This window comes from Syngnathoides biaculeatus, chromosome 8 (genome assembly GCF_019802595.1).
Source record: "Syngnathoides biaculeatus isolate LvHL_M chromosome 8, ASM1980259v1, whole genome shotgun sequence".
Classification (NCBI taxonomy): domain Eukaryota; kingdom Metazoa; phylum Chordata; class Actinopteri; order Syngnathiformes; family Syngnathidae; genus Syngnathoides; species Syngnathoides biaculeatus.
The window spans coordinates 30,323,935-30,346,692 of record NC_084647.1 but is presented as its reverse complement, the minus strand read 5'-3'; the positions used below and the strand labels follow the sequence as shown (position 1 = coordinate 30,346,692).

Sequence of the window (22,758 nt, the reverse complement as noted above, 5' to 3'; positions counted from 1 at the left end):
ATCCTTTGCTCTGCTTCAATTCAGTGACTGTTCCTGCCTGCAATGAAGAATGCTTTGCTTCTGCCTGCAATGAAGTAATGCTTTGCTCTGCTCCAATTCAGTAACTGTTCCTGCCTGCAACGAAGAATGCTTTGCTTCTGCCTGCAATGAAGAAATGCTTTGCTCTGCTCCAATTCAGTAACTATTCCTGCCTGCAATGAAGAATGCTTTGCTCTGCCTGCAATGAAGAATGCTTTGCTCTGTCTCCAATGAAGTATGTTTTGTTCTGCTCTTGAAAATGTGGTTGCAAAAATAGGATAAACAGGGGGGAAATGTCGGAATAATTGTGAATATAATTATCATACATCTGCTTCCAATCAAGAAATGCTTTCCTCTGCTCTAGATAACGTGGCAGCCGCCTAGCAGGAGATAGCAAGAACAAAAACATCTAATCATCAGAACTGTTGGAACCAGGAGCACCTGCTGCCTGTGTGGAGTTTGCATGTTCTCACCGTGCCTTCGTGGGTTTTCTCCGGGCACACTGGTTTCCTCCCACATTCCCCCCAAAACATTGCAGACTCTAAATTGCCCCTACGTGTGATTGTGAGTGCGGCTGTATGTCTCTATGTGCCCTGTAATTGGCTGGCAACCAGTTCAGGGTGTACCCTTCCTCCAGTCCGTTGACAGCTGGGATAGGCTCCAGCACTCTCACGATCCTTGTTAGCATAAGTGGCTAAGAAAATGGATGGATGGATGTCCACACCAAACGCAAAATCACAAAGCCAGTTCAAATCACTCAGCTCGGGAAATTCATCGGATTTCCCGATTAACTCCAAAAGCTTATCTCCTCTTTTAACTCCCACACTTGTTCAAATCCTCCTTTCTGTGCAGTAGCCACCTGTACTTTCATTGACTGTTTGCGAGCATAATTTGCATGCTTCATTGCAAATTGACGGTTGATATTGTACTCTTCAACAACCACAACAGCTTCTTCGCATGTGAGACACACAGCCGTTGATTGGGCTTCAGTGAAAAAAATATTTCATTGTCCACTCTATTAAATACTCGGCACTCACTCTCCACTTTTCTTTCCTATGGTCCACTCATTTTTACAGAAGGGATCAAACGGCAATGGGAAAATGAGAGTGAAATAAAGAGCACACTACACTCCAACAAATGTTCAGTGCACTATCTATTGGGGAAACGCTGGCATTGCAGGGACAAGATGAAATTAATGACTGATGAATGATTTTGATTTGGTGGAACCGTGGAACAGCTAGAAACCGTTGGCCTCACAGTTCTGAGGTCCATGGTTTGATCTCGGACTCACCTGTGTGGAGTTTCTCCGGGCACACTGGTTTCCTCCTGTGTGGAGTTTGCATATTCTCCCTGTGCCTGTATGGGTTATCTCTGGGCACTCCCACATCCCAAAAACATGCAACATTAAATGGACAGTCTAAATTGTCACTAGGTGTGATTGTGAGTGTGGCTGTTTGTCTCGATGTGCCCTGCGATTGGCTGGCAACCAGTTCAGGGTGTACCCTGCCTCCTGCCCGTTGACAGCTGGGATATATTCCAGCACTCCTGCGAACCCCGTGAGGATAAGCGGCTAAGTAGATGGATGGATGATTTTGATTTTTTTTTTTTTTTTTTAAAGAGGATAGGTTTGGCGGCTGTATTGAAAATCCTAACGGGGCGTAGACGCGTAGTTTGCCCATGTCTGCTATAGATAATAGACAGATTGCTTTATTAGCTTTGCTAGCTTCATAACGTAGTTATTAAAACCCACATTACTATGTTTTTTATGAAAGTGAAATGAAAATGAGACAAGTTAAGCAGACCATCTCTGCACACACACACACACACACACACACACACACACACACACACACACACACTCACACTTGCTTAAGCAGCAAAACAATGGGTGATTGACAGGTAGAGAAGCGCTTATGCACAGGAATGTCAGTGATGCATTAAAAAGGTTCACAAGCGTATTCCAGATGATGTTGAAAGGTCTCAACTTTTCTTCTTCTTTTCCTTTCAACCTCTCCCGTTAGGGGTCGTCACAGTGTGTCATCTTTTTCCATCTAGGCCTACAGTATCTCCTGCATCTTCCTCTCTAACACCAACTGCCCTCATATAACAACAAACAAATACACTTTTTATGAAGGAAAATAAATAGTGTGGCGACAGTGAAGCCTTGCAGTACTGAGCACTTTTCCAGGATATTTAGTGCCTTCACTGTGGATTGTATGATTAAAAAAAGACCTCCCAGTCATTCTCCTAATGAAGTTTGAAAGGAAGCAGTGTGCCTATTTTGTAAGGTGCTATGGGACAGATGGGGGTTGTACTTCTTCCACTCATCATCCAGAGGTAATTGCTTGAATCTCATTTTTGACTCTATGGTAACTATTATTGGTTGTAATCTAATTACTTCCTAGATTCAGTAATCCTGGCCATTTTGGAGTAACTTGTTAAATGACAAAATGATAAAAGACATGTCAGGAAAAGCTTTATCTCAGCGGCGACCCCTCCACAACAGCCTGTCAGGCCGGCGACGCCTCCGCCGGTGCCTGTCTGGGCAGCGACCACTCCACAGCCACCTGTCTGGACGGTGACCCATCCACGGGTGCCAGCCTCGGTGGGGACCTATCCACGGCCGCCTGTCTGGGTGGCAACCCCTCCATGGGTGCCTGTCTTGGCGGTGACCCCTCCACGGGTGCCTGCCTCGGCGGCGACTGATGCACGGGTGCCTGCCTTGGCGGCGACTCATCCACGGCAGCCTCTGGCCCACGTCTCGGCGGCGACCGAGCCACTGCTCCCTGATACAGCAGACCTCACAACTGTTCTGCTGCCCTTATACATGTCTTGTATTATTCTAACATATTTCTCCACCACACCAGACTTGCGCGTGCAGTACCACAGTTCCTCTGTACAGTTACTCTAACAGGTAGTCTGTTATAGGCTTTCTCTAGGTCTATAAAGACACAATGTAGCTCCATCTGACCTCCTCTGTACTTTTCCACTAGCATCCTCAAGGTAAATCATACGTCTGTTGTACTCTTTCTAGGCATTGACACCATACTGTTGTTTGCAAATACTTCTGTCCTGAGTCTCGCATCCACCACTCTTTCCCATTACGTCATTTGGCTCATCAACCTTATTCCTCTATAGTTCCCACAGCTCCGCAAATCACCTTTGTTCTTAAAAATGGGAACTCGCACACCTTTCCTCAATTCATCAGGCATCCTCTCGGCCACTAGTATTCTGTTGGATAAGTTGGTCAAAAACAGCCACCTCTCCAAATTGCTTCCATAGCTCCACAGGTATATCACCAGGACCAACTGCCTTTCCATTTTTCATCCTCTGTAGTGCCTTTCTCATCCTCCCCCTTACTAATCATTGCCACTTACTGGTCCTTCACACTTGTCTCTTCTCGTCTTCCTTCTCTCATTTTCTTCATTCATCAACTTCCCAAAGTATTGTTTCCATCTATTTAGCACAATACTGGCACCAACACATTTCCATCACTATCCTTAATCACCCTTACCTGCTGCAGATCCTTCCCATCTCTATCCCTCTGTCTGGCCAACCTGTAGAGATTCTTTTTGCTTTCTTTTTGTGTCCAACCTGGTAACCATGTCATCTTATCTAGCCTTTGCCACCTCTACCTTTTCCCTACGTCGCATGTCCATGTATTCCTTTTGCCTTTTAGTTCTCTCAGTGTCCCACTTCTTCTTTGCTAACCTTTTTCCTTGTATGATTTCCTGTAAATTGGGGTTGCACCACCACATCTCCTTCTCCCCTTTCCTACCAGAAGACACACCAAGTACTCTCCTGCCTGTCTCTCTGATCACCTAGGCTGTAGTAGTCCAGTCTTCTGGGAGCTCCTCTCGTCCATTGAGAGCCTGTCTAACCTCTTTCCAAAAGGTCATACAACATTCTTCCTTTTTCAGCTTCCACCACATGGTTCTCTGCTCTACCTTTGTCTTCTTAATCCTCCTACACACCACCAGAGTCATCCTACACACCACCATCCTATGCTGTCGAGCTCCACTCTCCCCTACCATTACCTTACAACCAGTAACCGCCTGCACGGTTTGACAGCCAATAGCGCAACAAGAATTAACCATATTGACACCAAAAAGCTAAACCTAACGTATTCCAATTAAATTCGATGTTATGTTTCACAATATACAATTGTAAGGATGTCAAAGGATGTCAACTTTCACATGAAATAGTATCAAAGGCAATGTTTTGCCCTGACCGGAAGTTGAAGCCGAATTACCATGTGAAAGAGTTCTCTGCGCAGTCTAGTTTTATTGTACATCATTGGGTCAACCCGATCATTTTATTTCCTCGTGCCCTCTCTAACCCAAGGGACGAGAGCATCACAGTGAGCCCAACCTCTGTTCCCGTGAGCACTTCCCCCTGAATGACCGTGCCAGTTTGCATTATCATCTCTGCTCAAAACCACCCCACTACTGCCCTCATTGATTCTGGTGCCAATGACAATTTCCTTGTTAACTGCTATTTATTACATTTGCTGAACACGCACCACCTTCAGCTGCCCCAGTGGACCTTTCACAAGTTCCGCCTGAATATTATGACCTCTCATCCCCTATTCAGCAAAGACTTGGAAGTCTATTTACCCCTCCACCGCCTGTACGACTGCACCATTGACCCTTTGCCTGGAGCTCCACTTCCTACCACCCACCTCAACAACCTCACCCGTCTCAAGAAGAAGGCCATGGATGGCTCCATGCCCGATTCCTTGGCTGCTGGTCTCATATGGCTTTCCTCGTAACCTGTCGTTGCTGGTTTCTTCTATATAGAGAAAAAAAGACACTATTCTCCATCCATTGACTACAGAAGGTTCAATGACATCACTGTGAAAATCAAATCTGATTCCCCTCATCAACCCTTCATTTGATCCCCTTTGTGATGTGATCTTCACCAAACTGGACCTCCGTCACGCCTATAACTTCATTCGTACCTGGTGGGGAGGAGGGGGCGAGGTGTTGAGTTGAAACCCGCCTTCAGTACCACTCTCAAGACATTTTGAGTATGTCGAGTGGTTTAATGGACAGAATCCGTAACAGAGTCATAAAGGGTGTCCGGTTTGGTGGTCTCACCATCACATCTCTGCTCTTTGCAAATGATGTGGTTCTGTTGGCTTCATCAAGCCGTGATCTCCTGTGCTCACGTGTGACGTGACATCAGATACTAAGAAAGTGTAACTGGATTGGTTAGGTGTTGGGTTCTGACCTGATGTAACCCTGCCTTCTTAACACTGAATTTAGATGGCGAATTTCAGACAGCGAATTGTAGCCAGTTGAATCTCAGGAGACTGAAAATATTGTTTGAATTTTAAAGGTTGAATTTGTTAACATTGAAAAGTTAAACTGAAATACAGCTATTGAAAATGTGATCACTTTGAAATAAAAATGTGAATTTTACAACATAAAATTTTCAGTGACATTTTTCATTCAAATCCTGGTGGCACAAACTTAATGAGTCACGTGATAATACTACTACTGGACCCAAACAAAAAACACGTTTTTCTTGGTCAATGTCTTCTCTGTGAAAGTTCTCTAACAAAATGCCTCAATGCTGTGTTCCAATGTGCACAAATCGACAGGAAACCTGTCCTGATTTATCATTCTTCAGATTCCCATCAAAAGAAAAATAAAGAAACAAGTGGGTGCAGCTCACAAGGTAACTAAATCACATAGCATATCCCTGCTAAAGGCCTATACAGTTGTACGACCGTACTTACTTGGAATATCCTCATATACAGTTACTCATCCATGTACTGTACTTGGCGTGGTACATGTACCAGTGCCGGCCCTAAACAAATTTGTCTCTCCGGACGAAGTCGGGAGTTTAAAAAGTTGGCTGTGATAAACACTAGATAGCGTAGGTATTAAATTTAATACAATGACACGTTAATTGAATACAATGACAGGTTCTCTAATTTACAACCATATCAAATGATATCACTTTGTAATGTGTGTCTGAATGATTGTATCTTAGAGAATATTTGATGTCTTTTCAGATGCAAAGATTTCATCCCTTTTTGTTTTTGGTAGTTAGTAATATGGTTCTGTAATAGTATGGTTCACAAACTTACACATATCAGTAAATTTATGACAACCTTGGCAGATGTAATATAGGGCGTGAGAGGATTTAACGTTGGTGCCTGGGTTTATTCAAGCATGTAATGATGGGTGGATTCATACTGATGGTTAGTTGTATTTTTTGTTGATGATTATCAAGTGTGAATACCCAGAAATACTTCATTTACTTGTATTAGTGCTGATTTCATGGGGGGCAAAAAAAAAAAAAAAATGCAAATTTAATGGATTCAAAGACTTCTTTTTACCTCATGTCAACAAATTCATCTGTAGTGAAAGATATGTAAAATATATTAGCGACTTTTGTATATTATGTATTGTGATTGCAAAAATAAAGAACAATATTAAAAAAAACAAAGAACTGGTATATACATATATTGAGCACGTGATGTTTACAAATCTTCTAAAACATTTGGCAGGACATCACTTTTGTAAAATATGTGAAGTACCGTATTTTCCGGACTACACGTCGCTCCGGAGTACAAGTCGCAATACCCATATCATCCATAGAAAAACATATATAGGTCAAACTGGAGTACAAGTCAAATTTTGTGGGAAATTTATTTCATAAAATCCAACACCAAGAACAGACATGTCATTCAAAATTTAAATGACGAACAATTTAAACTAAAAATAGAATAGAGGTAACAACAGGCTGAACGCTATGCTTACGTTACATGACAACTGAGAACGTGCCTGGTATGTTAACATAACATTAAGAGTTATTCCGATTAACTACAGCATAAATAATATACGAAGAAGTTTACCAAAACCATCCGTGTCACTCCAAATGTCTGTTAACTAAAATCCAATGAAATCTTCTAAACAAATCCGCCAACTCCAGCGGTAGACGACACGCCACTTCCTCTTCTACGTCGCTTACGTCACACTCATCGTCAGTGGCAGTTACAACTAACCTATGCTCGTGCACTTGACGTCACGATTTTCACGCCGCCATATTGCCGGTCAAAAAGAGCTGCTCGACAGTGTGGGGGACATTGAACGGGAGCAGAATATACACAATCTCCGAAACTTGTTGTACTGTTGGTTGTTACAACAGACGAGACAGATATTCAAAAAGATCATTCTATAAAATACCAGCTGAAAAGACGAGAAAAGATCGATGGATTTTGGCAATTATACGTGATGGATGGTGCCTAACCAAATACACACCACGGTGTAGTGATCACTTCACTTCAATTGGGAAGCATTATTCTCAATCTCGAATTCCCAAGAAGTATTTATAATTCCAAGGTGGCTCATTTGAGAACAATGCATTTAAAAAAAAAAAAAAAAAAAAAAAAAAAGACAGGGAGTCGGCTCCTCCATACATGAAGCTTGTTGTGGCCACACGAACTTCGGGAAATAATATGCAATTAATATGCATTGTCCTCAAATGAGTCCAATGCCTATTAAAAAAAAAAAAGAAAATAAACCATCAGTCACAGTGATGTTTACAAAGGTTAACGTGTGAGGTAGGGAGTACGGGGGCTGAAGCCTATCTCAGCAGTTTATTTTCTTTTTTTAAATACGCATTGGACTCATTTGAGAACAATGCATATTGGAAAAAAAAATCTGTCCGGGAGAAGTTTACCGAAGTTTAACATGTGGCCGCAACACGCATTGTGTATGGAGGAGCCGATTTGCTGTCTTCTTTTTTTTTGCAATCATAGTTAATGAATGTGAGTTTGTGCAAAACCAGGGGTCATTTATTTAAATATTGGTATTTGTATTGAAAAAATCTGAGTGGCTCCATCACTATCTGGAATTTATTCTTGATTGAGAACAGATCCAGCAAGAAAGTTTTTGTATGTGTCTAGACTTTTCTACCCTTTCACACTCTTCCGTGTAAATCTCGACGACTTACTCACGAGATACATGTGTGGATCCAGTTGTCAAAGACAAGCAGAAGCGGGTAAACAGTCCACTTTCTTATCGGCGAATACATTGACTTCGGCATTAAATCTTCTATGCCAAGTGTCTCTCATTTTTCCACGTATCTTCATCTACTCTAACCTTCTAAATGTTTAACGGTATCGGGCAAAACTCCGGGTGTCGTGCTATAAGACATATTTTCATGCCGTCTCCAACCGATTTAGCATTGAAGAATGCTTTGCTAGACCGTCAAATAGGCAGGTCACGTGTCTTCAGTGACGTAGGTGCACAAGCTCTATTCCAGCCTTTCTGAATCCTGACAGGATGGTTTTGGTGTCACGGAACCCATACTTTGTCAAGGTATCCAATGATTTCCTGGAAAGTTGCATGGCTGATTCACCCGGAAGCTGTGCTCTCCATCCTCATCAGATACACGGGCCCAGAGTGCCCTCTTATGATTGTCAGTGTGAAAATAACATAAGCAACTCGAAAAATGGATGGATAGATGTAATAATGTGTTAATAATTTCACATACAAGTTGCTCTGGAGAATAAGTCGCACCCAGTCGCACAAAAAACACGACTTATAGTCTGGAAAATACGGTACATCCAGGTTACAAGCCCAGGATGGATCCCTCATCACAGGAATGATTTCTGTGCCCTTAAAGGTCAAGTTTCATCTCTATAAACATTCTAAAATTGATATTGTAATGAAAAATACTTCAATGTTTATACGAAAAAATAAATGTAAGCGGAGAGCAGGTCTTCCATGCGCAAAGTTGCAGAAGTGTCATTCTACGACATCCAAGTGGTCGCCTTATTGGCTGCATCCTCCGTCCGTGACGTCACCCAGACATTCGGCAATGAAAACACACGGTGCACGCTACTATGGGAGATGAACAACACCCCTTCTGACACGAAAGTTCTTTTAAAAAATGAGAACACCACACAACCGAGTGAAGTTACCGGGGCAATATTACACTTTTGTTTTGAGCTATATTCAGATGATATGCGATCGCGGCCAAACCGCCTCCCCATCTGATCCACTTCCGCGTTGGAGATGAGCCATCGCTGGTCATTGCAGCCGGCCGGTGTGTGTCATTTTCGGCGCCGAGGTGGCTTATCACAGAGCTGAGCCGTGCTGCTTTAGGGGGTTGTTCGTAGGCGCCGCAGTACGCGATGAACAACACCGTCAAGCTGGGGCTCTTTACTGCGTTGTCGTCGCACGCGGCTGAGTGAGGCATTGTCGACTGTGTTCTTCAGAGCCGTCGCCGTCTGCAAGCCCGACGCGGAACCTTCACTGAAGCTGTGACCGGCGAACGGGGCACCTCACCCGGTGTGGCTCATTTTCGGCGCTATGGTGGCTTTAAATAGGAGCTGGCCGTGCTGCTTTAGGGGGTTGTTCATAGCCACCGCAGCATGTGATGAAAAACACCGTCGAGGCGGGGCGCTTTATGCCGTTGTCGTCGCACACGGCTGAGGGCGGCATTGTGGCAGTGTTTTTCAGAGCCACCACTGTCCACGAGCCCGAAGCGTAGCCTTTGCTTGCGAAGCGACGCAGCAGCCCGACGCCGTCATACACGCACATCGACACATTTCGTACGCGGATCTTTTGTTATGTTATGAGACACCGATTACATGGTCTGCCCCAAACTATTATTTTTTTAGTAGCTCTATACACACCTACCTGACATTTGGAACCCACAAAGCTCTCATCATCTGCATCCATTTTTCTCGACAAACCGAGTCTCTTGCAAATTTATGAAGGGTAAATCCATCCGTTGCTCCACGTTATTACTACTCCCGCCATTGAGCAGATAAAAAATAACTAAGTACAATGTTCAAGCGTTTGAGCCAGACCCTATACACACAGGCGGAAGTTGACATGTTGGAGAGGGGGCATGTATATCCATCCATCCATTTTCTTAGCCGCATGATGGTCGCAGGAGTGCTAGAGCCTATCCCAGCTGTTAATGGGCAGGAGGCAGGTTACACACACGCAGACACGGGGACAACAACGGGCAGGAGGCAGGTTACATACACGCAGACACGGCGAGAACATGCTCCACACACGGAGGTCCGGGATTGAACAGCTGCGCCACCGTGCCGCCTCATTAAGTATGTTGTTGCTTATAGAGTACCAGCACGAGAGGCTATAACTAAGCGGTTCATAACCAGTAATGATTAGATGCATGCAAATTTCCCCGGCTGATGAACGAGCCTCAACTGTGACAGCTACAGCTTTATACTGTCAGGTTGACCCCACGGGAGGTTAAAGAAGGACCAATTTGGGTGCGTTCTCTCAGTTTTGTTGCAGTTTGGTGCAGAACATGTCGGCATCCTGGCTTAGCTAGAACACATGGTCTGTAATCCTAAGCACTGGTGACATCAGGGGCGGGGTGAAGGATGTTTCACATATCCAGATTTTGCTTGGATTTCAAAAATGTTCTTTTTTTCAATTTATGTCCAAAAAAATATGTAACAATAATACTACTTCACATTGAAGGGTTTATTGTACATATGAATTTTGGGGCGATTCTTCCTTTAAAGACATCTGAAAACGTGTATAAAATGTCAATGTTTCTGTTCACCCACAAGGCAGAGAGAAGCAGAGGGAGGAAATATTATTTTGCAACTCGAGCTTTTCCTGGACATTTTACTTTTTTTGTCATTTTCCATGTGTTTTCCAGGACTGGAAGATTGGTAAATCATTTTCCACGTTTTCCAGGACGAGTGGGAACCCTGTAACACTCAGCCAAGTACAGATGACTCTGTATTTGATGCCAGTAACTTCATCTATTGTCAAATAAAAGTATTTATTCTCAGCTGCTTGCTGGGGTGTTTCATTTCTGGCTGACCAGGGGCACTTGACCTCAACGATTGAGCTGGCGGCGATGATTCCATCCAATGAAGCTCGAAGAACACCAATTAGAGAGAGTACAAATCCTGCTGGAATTCTAGGGTGGCCAGTGATGAGTGTGTACTCTGCAAGAGCAACAGGTTCATGAAGGAGCCCCCAGTCCACAGCCTGAAAAAAGTGATGCTCAATTTGGTTTCATCATAAATGTGAGTCTTACAGAGTGAGGTAGGGTAAGAGTTCCGTCCAACTGCAGCCAATACTCGACCAAAGTTGCTAGTAGTGACGCAATTCTTCGTGGAGTCAGACCTTAATAGGCTAAAGACAAATACGAAAAATTAGAAATGTACGGTCACTCATGACCTCTAGCATGTATACCGATATCACAGTATTGAATTAGGTGCATATCTATCGATCTATTTGCAGCCCGAAGGGGTGCACAATTCCTGTGCGTCTTGTAGGCTGGTCCCAAGCCTGGATAAATGCAGAGGGTTGCGGCAGGAGGGGCATCCAGCGTAAAACTGTGCCAAACATATATGAGCGTTCATCAAATGACTTCCATAACGGCTAGGTCATTGTCCGGGTTAACTATGCCCACCCCCGGCAATGTTAAACTGCGAGGCGGGGGTAGAAATTCAGGTAATGTAGGTCGAAGACAAAAAAGAGGAGGAAAGCGACTTAGTCTGCAGAAGGAGAAGAGGAATGCACAGTCCCTACAGCTGTATGTAGTGACTTTGAATGTTGGGACTATGACAGGAAAAGCTTAGGAGTTAGCTGACATGATGATTAGGAGAAAGGTTGATGTATTGTGCATCCAAGAGGGCAAGTGGAAAGGTTATAAGGCGAGAAGCTTAGGACCAGGGTTTAAATTCTTTTACCGTGGAGTAGATGGGAAGAGAAATGGAGTAGGGGTTATTTTAAAAGAAGAGCTGACCAAGAATGTCTTAGAGGTGAAAAGAGTATTAGATCGAGTGATGAGGCTGAAATTTGAAATTGAGGGTATTGTGTATAACGTGATTAGCGGCTATGCCCCACAAGTAGGATGTGACCTTGAGTTGAAAGATAATTTTTGGAAGGAGTTGTGATTGGTGCAGATTTCAATGGACATGTTGGCAAAGGAAACAGGGGTGATGAAGAAGTGATGGGTAAGTACGGCATTCAGCAAAGGAACTTTGAGGGTCAGATGGTGGTGGACTTCTCAACAAGAGTGGAATTGGCAGTGGTGAACACTTATTTCCAGAAGAGACAGGAACATAGAGTGACCTACAAGAGCGGAGGTAGGAGCACGCAGGTGGATTATATTTTGTGCAGATGATGTAATCTGAAGGAGGTTACTGATTGTAAGGTTATGTTGGGAGACAGTGTAGCATAGGATGGTGGTGTGTAGGATGACCCTGGTGGTGGCTAGGAAGATTAAGAAGGTAGAGCAGAGAATCAGGTGGTGGATGTGGAGGAAGGAAGAATGTTGTGTGGCCTTTCGGAAAGAGGTGAGACAGGCTCTAGATGGACAGGAAGCGCTCCTTCAAGATTGGAATACTACTGCCAAGGTACTCAAAGAGACAGGGAGGAGAGTACTTGGGGGGGGGGGCTTCTGGTAGGAAAGGGGAGAGGGAGACTTGGTGGGGGAACACCAAAATACAGGAAGTCATCCAAGGAAAGAGATTAGCGAAGAAGAAGTGGGACATGGAGCGGACTGAGGAGAGGCCGAAGGAATACACTGAGATGCGAAATAGGGCAAAAGTATAGGTGGCAAAGGCTAAACAATTGGCATATGATGACATGTACACCAGGTTGGATACGAAAGAGGGAGAAAAGGATCTCTACAGGTTGGCCACAAGAAAAGGTGAGCAAGGATAACAATGGAAATATGTTGACTGGTGCCAGTAGTGTGCTAAGTAGATGGAAAGAGTACTTTGAGAAGTTAATGAATGAAGAGGATGGGAGAGAAGGTAGAGTTGAAGAGACAAGGGTGAATGACCAGGAAGTGGCAATGATCAGTAACGGGGAAGTTAGAAAGGCACTGATTAGAATGAAAAATAGAAATACAGTTGGTCCTGATGACAAACCAGTGGAAGTATGGAAGCAATTTGAAGAGGTGGCTGTGGAGTTTTTGACCAACTTATTCAATACAATACTAGCAGGAGAGAAGATGCCAGAAGAATGGCGGAAAAGTGTGCTCGTCCCCATTTTAAGAACAAAGGCAATGTTCAGAACTGTGGAAACTATAGAGGAATAAAGATGATGAGCCACACAATGAAGTTATGGGAAAGAGTATTGGAGGTTAGACTCAGGACAGAAGTAAGTATCTGCGAGCAACAGTCTTGAGGATGCTCATGGAAAAGTACAGAGAAGGTCAGAAGGAGCTCCATTGTGTCTTTGTAGACCTAGAGAAAGCCTATGACAGAGTACCAAGAGAGGAACTCTAGTACTGCATGCAGAAGTCCGGTGTGGAGGAGAAACATGTTAGAATAGTACAGGACATGTATGAGGGCAGCAGAACAACAGTAAGGTGTGCCGTTGGTGTGTCAGAAGAATTTAAGGTGGAGGTGGGACTGAATTAGGGATCTGCGCTGAGCCCCTTCCTGTTTGCGGTAGTAATGGATAGCCTGACAGATAAGGTTAGACTGGAATCCCCTTGGACTATGATGTTCGCAGATGATATTGTGATCTGCAGTGAAAGCAGGGAGCAGGCGGAGGAACAATTAGAAAGATGGAGGCACTTACTGGAAAGGAGAGGAATGAAGATTAGTCGAAGTAAAACAGAATATATGTGCATGAATGTGAGAGGTGGAGGAAGAGGAGTGAAGCTCCAGGGAGAAGAGATAGCGAGGGTGGATGACTTCAAATACTTGGCGTCAACAACACAGGGCAATGTAGAGTGGAGTCAAGAAGTGAAGAAACAGGTCCAAGCGGAGTGGAAGAGTTGGCGGAAGGTGTCTGGTGTTCTATGCGACAGAAAAGTCTCCGCTAGGATGAAGGGCAAAGTTTTTAAAACAGTGGTGGGGCAAACCTTGATGTATGGATTAGAGACGGTGGCGCTGTAGAAACAACAGGAAGCAGAATTGGAGTTAGGAGAAATGAAGATGCTGAGGTTCTCGATTTGAGTGAACAGGTTGGATAGGATTAGAAATGAGCTCATGAGAGGGATAGCCAAAGTTGGATGTTTTGGAGGCAATCTAAGAGAGAGCAGACTTAGATAGTTTGGATATGTTCAGAGACGAGAGAGTGTGTATATTGGCAGAAGATTGCTGAGGATGGAGCTCCCAGGCAAAAGAGCGAGAGGAAGACGAAAGAAAAGGTTGATGGATGTTTTGAGGGAGGACATGAGGACAGTGGGTGTTCGAGAAGAAGATGCATGAGATAGGCTTAGATGGAAAAAGATGACACGCTGTGGTGACCCCTAATGAGACAAGCTGAAATGAAAGGAAGAATTGGGTGCATATAAATTAATTGCCTTTTATTTGTACTTAATCCTCCTAACGGTCTTTATAATTTTTCAATGCATTCAACATTTTGTTAGAAGCATGTTGGAAGGATATCATTTATGCAGAGTACACTAAAGATTAAGCCACTAGCACCAACACCACAAAAACTGACAAAAATAATACTAACAAGTCCCAATTGCTTATTATAGGTGAAAATATGTGGCAGGGGAAAATATATTATTTAAGGTTAGAATTATGATAAATAAATTATGTTTGACATTTAACAGCCATATCGCATCTACATTGCTGATGAATGATTTATGTCAATAGACTTATATATAAATCAACCGGTTTATATACTCTTCCTAAATGAGAGATTGCTATTTATAAACGTACTCACCATAAGGGATTGAATATGCTTCTCTTAAGTGTAGTTATTTTTCATTGAGATTGACTTATATTCGGTTTTCTTCATCTTGTTTTCCTTTCGACTTGTACCGTTACGGGTTGCCAAAGCGTGTCATCTCAGATGAACGCATATTTGTTTGGCACAGTTTTACACCGGATGTCTTTTCTGACAACACCCCTCTGCATTTTAGCCTGGGAGAGAAATTTACAGCATCTGGTATTCTCGGGCGGTCTCCCATCCAAGTACTAACCAGGGCCAAACCCGCTTAGCTTCCGAGATCTCACGTTCTCACGGTAGCATGGCCTACTAAAACTACTTGTATTCAGAGTTTTGCCTTTAAATTTGTTTGCTCATAAATTGTACATTTCTCAATGAGAAGGAACCGTCATATTCACATGAATGGGATCAATGGATAGGTTTGTAATTACGTCACCACCACCTTTAAATCAATCGGATAAATTAACGATAGAACCAAAAAAAAAAAACCCACGCTTCATCTTTCACCTGTGTTCTTCTACCTCCATTACACACAAGATGGCGTAATCTGAAACCTATCCATATCGTTGAAAAAATTCGATGACAGCACTAATATGATTACGCTATGGCATTGTCCTACACTATCAGTGGTGTAAATGCATTAACATACCTCGACTTTGTAGCTTTTGTTTTTCATCGAAGCATGCACATTTCCACTAATAACCCCAGCATGGATCTTCACACTATTCACCCGGGTAAAGTTGGAGGAGTTTAAACGCTTTCTGACGCGTTCCGGGACGTTCGAAAAGAAATTTGTAACAGTAAAACTGGTTTGTATCGGTCCGGAAGTAGATTCACAACGTCACACTGAACAAGCGGATTCTATAACAGTAATGGCGATCTTTCTTGGTTTCGTTGTGGTCGTGGTCGCCTCCTATGTGTTCGTGTATTATTGGATCTTCAGGGGGGCGAGGTGCTTGAGTCCAAAAATGCTGAATGGAAAGACAGCCATTGTTACAGGTAATGTTTTCGTCTCCGTGCCGGGTGCAAAACTCTTGACAGGAAGGTTAGTTGTGCATTTAAGTGGTACAGAGAATGGACGTGTGATTGAATACAGTTATTTGACATAACTACTTCTTTTTACCAGCTACTGAAATGTTACATTTGTAGCTGCTGGGTATTTCCAAATAATTCAAAAGTTATTGCTGAACCAAACGTTAAAAAGCGTGACAATATACAGTATATTTCTTTTCATAATCCAAACAGGTCCTAATACAAAAGCCTATAGATTGTAACAGTGTAGCTGCTTTTAAAATATGCACTAATTTAAATTATTACTAAATATATTAGCCTGTAGCTCAGTGGTTAGAGCACTGGTTTGATAAACCAGGGGTTGTGGGTTCGTATCCCACTGGGGCCTCCACTCCCTGAGAAGGGTTGCGTCAGGAAGGGCATCCGGCGTAAAAATTGTGCCAAACATATGTGCGGTCATCTGAGATGACACGCTGTGGCGACCCCGAAAGGGACAAGCCGAAAGAAACTTACCTATATTAGTTTTTCAGGATTTTTTTAATTGAGGACATTCACTTGTGCATTTTTGGGCTACATCAAACCCTGCATTGCAGTGTGAAACAGAGTGGGATCCTATAAATTATATTGATTGTAGAGTGAATATGGGTGTTACAACGACTGTACTAAAAGTATTTGAGTCACAATTTTTCTCACCAAATATATTTCCAAAGGTGCTATAGAGATCGTGCACCTAGAGTGATTTTTCTTTACATCGCCATATTGCTGGTCAAACAAAGCATTGTTGAAAGTTAATTGTGTTGAGACGAAATGAAAATATCTTATTGCACAACACCCAGAGTTTTGTCAGATACCGTTAAACATTAAGAAGGTGATGTAATAAACGAAGGTACGTGTAAAAATTTGAGGCACTTGGCATAGAGGATCCATATTTAATGCTGAATGCCAATAAAAAAATTGACTGTTAATTTGCTTCAATTTCTTGAACAACTGGATATATACATTTATGTGGTGAATAAATCGTTGAGATTTACATGGAAGAGTTTGAAAGCGTATAAAAGTCAGGACGCATACAAATATTTTGTTGCTGGATCTCTTCTCAGTCAGGAATAAATCCCACATAGTGATGGACCCACTCAAATTTTTTCAATGCAAATTCCAATATTTCAATAGATGATGGCTGGTTTTACACAGGCGGCACAGTGGATCAGCTGATAAAGCATTGGTCTCACAGTCCTAGACCCGTGTTTGATCCTGGCCCCGCCTGTGTGGAGTTTGCGTGTTCTACCCGTGCCTGCGTGGGTTTTCTCCGGGCACTCCGATTTCCTCCCACATCTCAAAAACATGCAACATTAATTGGACACTCTAAATTACCCCTTGGTGTGATTACGCGTGCGGCTGTTTGTCTCCATGTGCCCTGCGATTGGCTGGCAACCAGTTCAGGGTGTGCCCCGCCTCCTGCTCGTTGACAGCTGGGATAGGCTCCAAAAATAGCGCAATGTGGAATACCAGAACCGGAAGAAATTATTGGAAATTTTAACCGATTTCGAAAGTCCGATTACGGTTTTAAACAATCAAAAACCGGTTATAACCGATTAATTGTAAACGTTTGCGATCCCTACCATGTATTGTGAGATTTTGGATACTTACTTATTTTCAGCTGTATCACACAAATAAATCGTTAAAAAAAAATCATACATTGTGATTTCTGGATTTTTCTTTTTAGATTATCTCTCTCGCAGTGGACATACACTTACAGTCACTCACATTTGAAAAATGTATGGGTGTGATCAGTCATGCCCCCAGATAAAGTTGCAGGTGTGATTAGGGATGGAATCTCAAGACCTTAAAATAATAAGTTGTTATACCCGAGTATGTAGTTGTTACTTCATACCATCATCATCATTTATTAACATTGCACTGAGACAAACATTTTTGAAGAGGTCAATAGACATTCAATTTCAAAACTAAATATTCACATAATCAAATCATTTTATTTCATCGTGATGTATTGTTATCTAGTCTAATTTACTGCGGTATCTATTGTCACTCCATTGATGAAAGCTAGCTGTAGATGATCTATTTCTTCCTAAAGCATGGAGAGGGGAAAAGTTTTCAACTTCAAGATAACGCGGTACCATGGGAGAAAATGAGCATTCTCATTTAGATATATGGACAGACTAGTCTAATGTTAGAACTTAGATCAAGTCAAAGTACATCACAATCTCATATTTATTATAGTTAGATACTGAAACACCTGTGTTATATCTAGAATATCTTTAGCAAGCTGAATGATGCACCCAAACAGTTTTAAGGTCAATGTTACGTTGCATCCTGTATTTAAAATACAGAATTAGCTTTTTGTGCGCTGTATTGTCTGTGCTTTTATTCTCGATCAGGCTGTGCCAAGGTGGAATTTTAACATCATACACCATCTCATCCTGTAGTTTCTACTTTGGCTTCAGAGCAGACCTTTTCTACTCAAAAAAGAGAAAATCTCATCAAGTTTCGACACTTTTTCTGCTATTATTCATAAACCTGGACATTCATTAAAACAACACTACTTTTTTTTTTTTTACTTTGAGCATTATTATCATGATCATTTCCAATTGCAACTGATATTAGTGGAACATGATATAAAACGGTATTTAAAATGTTTCATCAACAAAAATTCTTGATCTGACAAACTTTACCTGAAGAAAAGTTAAATACACTGGCCTGTCAAGGAATAAACATGAACGGTCTATACCTGCAATGTAATGAAGATGCTGAAAGTTTAGTTAAAAAAAAAAAAGACACGTTAGACTATCATCCACATTGTCGCTTGATTCAGGTGTGGCCAATACGTCGAGTGCATGCACATAAAGGTGCGTTCTAGCCGGCCTCCTATTTACGGCAGTCCCGCGACGGGTGCCAACAACAACACGTCAGGATTGCCGATAGGAATGTTTGTTCCAATGTATCGCTAGCTTGCTGCCACGAACGCCGATTATGTTGAACTAAACTTTCAGCATTTTCAAAACATTGCGAGTATAGACCGTTCATGTTTATTTCTTGACAGGCCAGTGCATTTAACTTTTCTTCAGATAGTTTGTCAGATCAAGAATTTTTATTGATGAAGAATTTTAAATACTGTTTTATATCACGCTCTTCTAGTATCAGTTGAAATTGGAAATGATCTTTTCTGAGTTTTAAATTTTAGTTTTCCATTTTAGTTATGTATTTGTTTTTTTTTATTTTTAATTTAGAGTTATATTATTATATTATATGTTATATTAATCCAGTAAGTTATTTTAAGGCCATCCCTAATCACACCCGCAACTTTATCTGCGAGCATGACTGACCACACTCGAACAGTTTTCAAATGTGATTGATTGCGTTTATATATATATATATAATATATATATATAATATATATATATATATATATATTAAAGCCAACGGGACGTAAGAAGTTTGAGACTTAAACGTTAATAGTAATTACTACAGCTATCAACTTCTTTAATGTTTTGCTGTACGGTGTAGAAATTCTAGGATATATTTTTGTGTATATTCTATATTTATACTATAATGTGTATAATGTGGGGAAAAAGGACAATTTTAGATGTCTTTTTACTGAATAGTTCACTTAATTCATTTGTCTTGAGATAAGATGGCATGTTTTAATGATAAATGTGATTTTGTGGTATCCAGTGATGGGGGAATGGGGACAAAAAAACTCTGGGCTTGGCCCTTGGGGAACTTCTGCCCAATTATTTTTTTTGGTCGGTACTTAGAAATTTTACTTTCAATTTTTGTTTGAATTTTGTTCACAGATATTGCCAGAATGCACCACAGCCATCCATTTTTTCAAAAATTTCCCAGGGCGGCATGCCCCCGGATCTCCCTAGTGCTCACATTGTTATTTTCAGGACTTTTCTCGAAAGTCTACTTTCATCGCTATTCAAGTAACGTTTATGGAATAAACTTGGAAATTAATGTCAAGACTAGACAAAATAAGCGACGTCTTTCAATATCTATTTTTTTCTACTGGTAACAAATTTTACCCGCGTGATTTTTCGTGCTCGACTGTGCATATCTGCGAGCACTCGTGAAATGTGAGTGACTGACGTAAGTAATAAAGTATATAAGAAAGGAAAATAAAAAGAATGAATAACTAAAATAACAATATAGACACACATAACACAGACCTACATTAATTTCGATAACATCCATGATATTTACTTCGCCTGGCATGGATCCTCCTGAATACACTCTATACACAAGATTTCTAAAAGGGTTAGGAAATCGAACAATAATGGGCCAGTCATTTAGAACATTTCATCTGGTCCCTCGTCTTGTCTGTGATGCACATTGTATTGCAACTTATATTATTTTTCTTTACTTATATAATATTCTTTGTAGTTTTGATAACAGTACCTATTTTAAAGGTTAAGTGTCATGCCTATAAATATTCTAAAACAGATATTGTAATGAAAAATACATGTAACATTATTCACTTCAATGTCCATACAAAAAAATAAATATGAGCACAGCGCATCATCCATGCGCAAAGTTGCAGATGTCTCATTCGACATCCAAGTGGTAGCCATATTGCCTGCATCGTGTTTTCATTACGTCACACTGGGACATTCGCCATTGAAAACACGGTGTGCCACCTACTATGGGACACAGAAGCTTTTTTTCAAAGAAGAGAACATCTCGCAATCGGGTGAAGTGACCGGGGCAATATTACCCTATTGTTTTGAGCATTATTTAGATTACATATTTAGATGCTATGCAGATCATTTCTAACTAACAACAGACTCCCAAACAGTATGTATGAGCCAGACCAGCCAAAGCCGTGCCTCGCCCACGGTGGGCGAGGGGCCGCCGAAGCTGTGCTCAGAGCCGACAGGTATATTGACACATTTAGCACCTCTAACTTACGTGCGCTGATCTTTTGTTACATTCGTTTTCGTTACGTTCCCCCAACTATATATATATATATATATATATTTGTACACACACCTACCTGTCATTTGGACCCCACAAAGCTCTCTTCCTTTGCACCCGTGCAATCCATTTTTCACGACGAACTGGGTCTTTTTGAAAAGTATGAAGAATGAATCCATCCGTTCGAACAATATCCAGCAATACAAGGAGCTAGCATTTTGGCTAACGTGAAGGAGCAAAGAGCTACCTTCCAGCAGGTAAAATTGGTAGAAACATACGTGACCACTTGAGTGGGCGTCTGCTACTAACGTCACTTCCTGCTTCTTGAAAACAAATCCCTCGAAAGGATTTTCATGGCGGGAGCGACAAAAAGCCATATACGTCAAAATCATGTGTGGTGAAAAAACGGATGGGTCCATTCCGGCTTCCTTTTTTTCATTAATAACACACTTAAAAATCATGCATTTCATGACAATGTCCCTTTAAGCTTTGATTTTTATGTCAGTGGCACTGTAAAGGGCTACATCCACATATACGTTTGAAATTTATATTGTTATGAAAACTACATATAATATTATTCACGTCAATGTCTGTATGAAAAAAAAAAAATGAGCAGACAGCGGGTCATTCATGCGCAAAGTTACGGGAGTCTCACTCGACATCCCAGTGGCAGCCATATTGCCTGCAATGTCATTTGCAGATGTCACGCTGGGACAGTCCCCACCTACTGTGGCAGATGAACAAAGCAAGGTTTTCAGATTTTTCTAACGCCCCTTCTGAGACTGAAGCTCTTTTTTGAAGAAGAGAACGTCTCAGAAGTCAGTGAATGGACCGTGGCCATATTACATTATCGTTTTGAGCCATATTAGACGATATGCGGATCACTCCTAACTGACAACAGACTCCCCGACAGACTGACAAGGAGGACGAGGAACCCGATCAAATATTCCAATGACTTGTGTATATAGCGTACTCAGGAGGACCCATGCCGGGGGAAGTAACTACATAAGGGGTGCCCAGACACCGGTGGCCGGTGGGGGGAAGAGCTCCTTTTTCCTCCCTGCCAGTGGTGTGACAGCATTTATCTCTTGCTTCTCATGCAGTACAGACTCTTTTTTTTTTTTTTTTTCTTTACTCTTGCTCTGCTTGCTTTGCCTCTGTTGACAGTTTTTTTTTCTTGCTGATAAGCTCGTTTTCCTTCTAAAATATATTTTTTAGAAGCAGCGAGTCCTCGATGCTTTTAAATCTGTGGGACTGTATTTGTCTTTTTTGTGGATAATCAGTTGTTTCATCCTTACGTGAGCGTGCCCTGCTAATTAGCAAAAGCCTGGTGTTAGCAACAAGACTAGCTGTCAAGATGCCTCCCTTCTCTACTCAGGACTATCATGGACTACTGCAGAGGGTGTCAATTCTGGAATCAAAAATCTGCCGTCTTGAAATTTATGTGGATCTAACTGGACAGTCGGGGAAATATAACAACTCTTTGCAGTGAGAACACTACCAAAGTACTGTGTTTTACTAATGACACGGTGTCTGATATATCTCAAAAAATCCTGGAGATCACTGATCACTGATCAGCACTGAACATCACAGCACATTAGAACTCTAAAATCTGTCATTATATACACAGAGGCCCGGGATGTTTTCAAGCAGCAATCAGAGGTACTGAAGCGAGATTTCATTGATCTCCGAACAAAAGTGCAAGGAATGAATGCTGAGGTTTTTATAAGTGAACCGCTCCCACTTGTACAGTCTGGAGATGAACTTTTCTTGAGGCTCTGCCTATTCAATTGAGTGCACTGCACTATCGGTAAGTTTCATTGACAATTTCTGCCTTTTTTGGGAGCGTAAAAATCTTTACAAAGCAGATGGTTTCTGTCTAAATAGACCAGGGGTTAAGTCATTCGCTGCCAACATTTTCTACGATGTGCGTCATTCACCGCCCTGTAAAGAAAATGTTTACAAAAACCAAGGACAAAAAGATCCAGTTGTTCCCAAACAATCGGAGGTACAAGAGATAAGGTGAGACGGTGCAGACCGATTAATTTGCGTCATCCAAACAATCTGATGATCCACTGACAAATGGAATGTGCCTGCACTTTAAATCTCTCACACCTCTTCCTGCCCCATTGGA

At 41.8% G+C, this 22,758-nt stretch overlaps 1 protein-coding gene and 1 long non-coding RNA gene across 2 annotated transcripts in view; one reads left to right on the top strand and one right to left on the bottom strand.

The window, feature by feature from the left end:
• Positions 1 to 7,405: 7,405 nt before the first annotated feature.
• Positions 7,406 to 15,471, bottom strand: LOC133504868 (uncharacterized). Its single transcript, XR_009796094.1, has 3 exons — positions 15,331 to 15,471; positions 11,071 to 11,168; positions 7,406 to 10,978 (listed from the first exon to the last, which is right to left on the bottom strand). It is a non-coding gene; the product is annotated as an uncharacterized LOC133504868 (long non-coding RNA).
• An 80-nt stretch (positions 15,472 to 15,551) lies between these two features.
• LOC133504866 (dehydrogenase/reductase SDR family member 13-like) overlaps positions 15,552 to 22,758 on the top strand; it is a 39,321-nt gene continuing 32,114 nt past the window's right edge. The window contains exon 1 of the mRNA XM_061827559.1: positions 15,552 to 15,680. Within this exon, the coding sequence (XP_061683543.1) occupies positions 15,554 to 15,680 (127 nt within the window). The 5' untranslated portion in view covers positions 15,552 to 15,553. The remainder of the gene's footprint in view (positions 15,681 to 22,758) is intronic.